The following is a 4,775-nucleotide window of genomic DNA, read 5'->3' on the forward strand; positions in this document are numbered from 1 at the left end:
GATTTTGTATGGGAGAAGACATGGACGTATTTATCGGATGACATTTTATATAGACAAGAAAAACATTTACATGTTGATGGTATGTATTTTTCAGTTAACATACTTATCAATTTTATTATTTTCATACTCAAATGTACGACTTATGGTATTATTATATAAATCTTTTACTTATTGTATTTATTTTTTATGCAGTTTTACATTACTCTGACGAAGACATTAAGAATTTGGCTTTGTTAGAGATTGAGAAATTCTTACTTCGTAATAACTCATCGCTAAAGAACTATTCAACTATGCCTTATCCTGACCAAGAGTCTATTTCTTCTTCTAACAATCGGTTGATCAATGAGGAGTTATCTTATGACCAAAATACTATGGAAGATGAGTTGAATAGTATGTTAGTACTTTTAACAGACGAGCAGCATCATGTTTTTGATCAAATTATGGAATCTGTTAGAACTAACAAAGGTGGTGTGTTTTTTCTTTACGGATATGGTGGCACCGGTAAGACCTTCCTTTGGAAGACATTATCGGTAGCAATTCGGAGTAGGTCTGAAATTGTTTTAAATGTTGCTTCAAGTGGTATAGCTTCTTTACTACTTTCGGGAGGTCGAACAACACATTCTTGGTTTTCCATCCCTCTGAATCTAAATGAGGATTCTATTTGCCGCATGAAGCCTGGATCCGAAGTTGCGTATCTTTTAAAAAAACACAACTTATTATATGGGATAAGGCTCCAATGATTCATAAACATGCCTTTGAAGCATTGGATAGAACCTTAAAAGATATATTGATGCCTGAATGTTCAAATAGCGAAGCTTTACCATTTGGAAGAAAGGTAATTGTATTTGGTGGTGACTTTAGACAAATTCTTCCTGTTGTTCCTAATGGTTCTAGACAAGATATCGTCAACGCTTCATTGAATTCATCATATATATGGAACAAATGCAAGTTACTAACGCTAACAAAAAACATGAGGCTCACAGTTGGCATGAATCATGGTGATATTGAGAAGACAAAAGATTTTGCTAAATGGATTTTGGATATTGGCGAGGGAAAAGTTGGTGGTCGCAACGACGGCGAAGCTGTTATTGATATACCTGAAGAACTGTTGATTACTGATTCCACTAACCCTATGGTTAGTCTGATCAACTTTGTGTATCCTCCGATACTTGAATCTTTCAATGATCCAAATTATTTTCAACAAAGAGCGATACTTGCTCCTAAGAACGACGTTGTTCACGAGATAAATGATACCTTATTAGCAATGATCAACTTTGTGTATCCTTCGATACTTGAATCTTTCAATGATCCAAATTATTTTCAACAAAGAGCGATACTTGCTCCTAAGAACGACGTTGTTCACGAGATAAATGATATCTTATTAGCAATGTTTCCTGGTGATCAAAAAGAGTATCTAAGTTCTGATTCTATCTGCCAATCGGTGAATGTAACTGACCATATTCGACACGATGTTTACCCCCCGACATTCTAAATGGAATAAAAGTTTCAGGAATGCCGAATCATAAGTTGGTATTAAAAGTTGGCGTTCCCATAATGCTTTTACGTAACCTTGATCAGAAAAACGGTTTGTATAATGGTACAAGATTACAAGTCGTTACACTTGGTGATCGTATTATTGAAGCAAAAGTTATTGGGACAAGAACTTTTATTCCAAGGATCAATCTTTCTCCTTCTGACAAACGAATTCCTTTCAAACTTCAAAGAAGGCAATTTCCGATAGCAGTGTGTTTCGCAATGACGATAAACAAAAGCCAGGGGCAGTCGCTATCGAAGGTTGGTTTGTTTCTAAAGCAACCTGTTTTCACTCACGGACAACTATACGTTGCACTTTCAAGAGTCAAAAGTATGGATGGTTTAAGGATGTTAATATTAGACGATGATGGGAACGTTACTAATAAAACTACAAATGTAGTTTACAAAGAGATATTCTCAAATTTATAGTTTGACTTAGAGTTTGAGTATTTTAAAATATAATTTCCAACTGTATTTGTTTTCGTTTATTTATTTTTTTTTCAAATAGTCATCTTTTATTTTTACTTCAGCTTATTTGCTTATATTACATCTTTAGTACATCTTACTTTCAAATTATATAAACAATCCGAATGACATATAAACAACAACTTATTATGTAAATATATATACTTACACATTGATAATCAACAACCTTTTATAGACGATACCAACCTTTTTTAGATGATGTTCAAAAATATGGTTTCTTGATTGATCATATAACACTAATTGTCTTTAAACTTAAAGTACCAAGGAAACCAATAAAACATCATAACCACTGCTTACATGTCCAAAACAGAATTAAACATAACATAAGTAGCATAAATGTAGGAACGTTTTCGGACCTGACGAGTCGTTCAGAAGAGCGCTTAGACTAATTCAGAGGCGGAATTCATTGAATTAGTCTTCATAAAGCTTGATTTCACTACTTAATGTCTCTTTTATTGATAGTCTGCCAAATTACAAGTTCTTGGAGACAAACGGGCAGGGCTTCGCCGTTACACCTTGAAAAACACACACATGAACCGCTAAAATGAACCCCTATTTATAAGCATTTGGGTTCGCTTATATGGACAAGTCCATATGAGCGAACCAGACAATTGCCACTCGAGCGGTCCAACATAATGTCACTCGAGCGGTCCATTATCCTGTCGTTCGAGCGGTCCTAACTTCTAATTGGGTCATATAAGCGATCCTAAGCCTAATATCTATACAATCTCGTTTTCTGTTCACAATACGATCTGCCCTACCCTAAGACTCGAACGAAGATGTAGTCGACAGACAACTGCACCAACAGACTCCCCCTTGAATGTTGACGGAATCTTCAGTGAGAGTCTTCAATCATTCACAGCTCTTCAATCTTGTTCGGTCTTCTTCAGGAACTCTTCCTGGAATCAAATCTTCTACAGGAACTTCTCCCTGGAAATATATGCCTGAATCTTTCTCTGGCTATAACTTTCATCAGACTCCCCCTATCATCATGCTGGGATCTCTGTCTGGAAATCGTTATCGCCATTGAAATCAACTCCTGGCTTTCTCCGTTTAAGCTTTTCTCTGGTTCTGATGTGTCTCCTGGCTATCTGTAGCAACAGGATCAGAAACCTGCAAGACTCAGACACACTATCACAATACAACACAATTGTGATTCAATTTAACGAATCAACTAATCGTATAAGAAAACTATGAAGATCAAATTGTTGGTTAACATTCAACTTAAACATCAAGTTAATGAACCAATTTTACACTTCAAATCTTCACAATTTCACACACTCTCTCCCAAACCATAAGTTCAACATGTTTAGCACTTGAACTGTTGAAAATCAGCTCTTCACACTCTGTTGTCGAAAATCTTTTTGCAGTTTTCAAATTACAAACAAAAATATAATATTTTTGGATTTTTGATTTGATGAAAAACTGAAATGAAGCACTATTTTTGAGAGATTGTGCAAGAGGATCATATCGGATTTTGAGACATATCACTAACACCGTTGATCTTATTAATCAGCAAACGTTAAAAACAAATTCACTTCTGATTGTCAGTATTGTTGTCCACTTAAACCTCTACACAAGTTTTCAATTGATTCAAGATACATATTTAATATCTTAGAATCTTAAACTTATTTGAGTGTTCCACCTCTTGAATATACTCCCGCATCCAGATCTCAATATTCTGATTTACAGGTAAGTATACTACGAATGATATCTGTATATAAATTAGGGGATGAATGCGAAGACTGAGGGATCTCAGGTCAGAACTTCCGTTCAGCAGAGAGATATCAGTTTCGACTTAGCAGTGTGTCCCCTTTAGAGGATCTTTTCAGCTACAACAGATGATTATCAATTTTATTGTCTAATCAACTGAGGGCTTTATGCTATGTTTCAAGCATTTTGGAGAAAGTATTAGCCAGGGACTAGGTCAGAACTACCGTTCAGCAGAAGTCCCGGAATAATACCCCAGACATCATAGAGTATAAAAACCTAATATTTCAGAATAAGAAACCTTTCAAACGAGATTTCAGGGGTTACCTATATATCCAAGTAGTGTTCCCCACAAAATAAGCAAGTTTGAATTTAGGTTTATATCCCGAATACAATTTACTAACTGTGTGAAGTCTACTGACACATCATTAGTAAGATTTGTTTAAAACACTTTTGACTTTACAAATCTCTAGCATGTTGTGATATTCTACCGATTTACTATCATTTCCTTTTATAGCAACAAATCTCATTTTGTATTTTTCAATTTTTTAAATTTTTCAAAATTTTATTACTCCCCCTAAAATCAAAATATGTTTCAATTTTGATTTTCCGAGGAAAAATTGAAAACAAACTATACAAGAAAAATTTGACAACATTATGTGAATTACCTCAATTCACCATTCTTGTGCAAAAACAATCAGAACTCCCCCTCACAACAAACTATTTTCCCATAATGATTTCAAAACACTTAAGTTTGTTTTAATCAGAATGGTTTTTTCGGAAAATAAGTTTAGTTGTTTTTACCTTTTGTAAAATTGGGGCAAAATCATCACATTGTTTACCAATTTCATGAATGATAATTAAATCAAGTTCAAATTAATGACCTTGATTTAACCACTTGTACGAACAACTAGTTCTCATTCTGAACCATTTATAACAATCACAAACATACAACCACTTGTAGATTTAGCAATTAAGCTTTTCAAACCTGTTTTTCAACCAATTACCATCTTTTGGTTGAATTCTCAAGGTGCCGATTCATACTC

The 4,775-nt window shown here is 34.4% G+C and overlaps 2 protein-coding genes across 2 annotated transcripts; both read left to right on the forward strand.

Moving 5' to 3' along the window:
* Window positions 1–736: 736 nt before the first annotated feature.
* On the forward strand, window positions 737–1,492 carry LOC110943386. Its single transcript, XM_022185137.1, has one exon. The coding sequence runs from the start codon at window positions 737–739 to the stop codon at window positions 1,490–1,492; it is 756 nt and encodes a 251-aa protein (XP_022040829.1).
* Window positions 1,493–1,512: 20 nt separating this feature from the next.
* LOC110943387 (ATP-dependent DNA helicase pif1-like) lies at window positions 1,513–1,962 on the forward strand. Its single transcript, XM_022185139.1, has one exon. The coding sequence runs from the start codon at window positions 1,513–1,515 to the stop codon at window positions 1,960–1,962; it is 450 nt and encodes a 149-aa protein (XP_022040831.1).
* The last annotated feature ends 2,813 nt before the right edge of the window (window positions 1,963–4,775 follow it).

This window comes from Helianthus annuus, chromosome 5 (genome assembly GCF_002127325.2).
Source record: "Helianthus annuus cultivar XRQ/B chromosome 5, HanXRQr2.0-SUNRISE, whole genome shotgun sequence".
In the NCBI taxonomy this organism is placed as follows: Eukaryota; Viridiplantae; Streptophyta; class Magnoliopsida; order Asterales; family Asteraceae; genus Helianthus; species Helianthus annuus.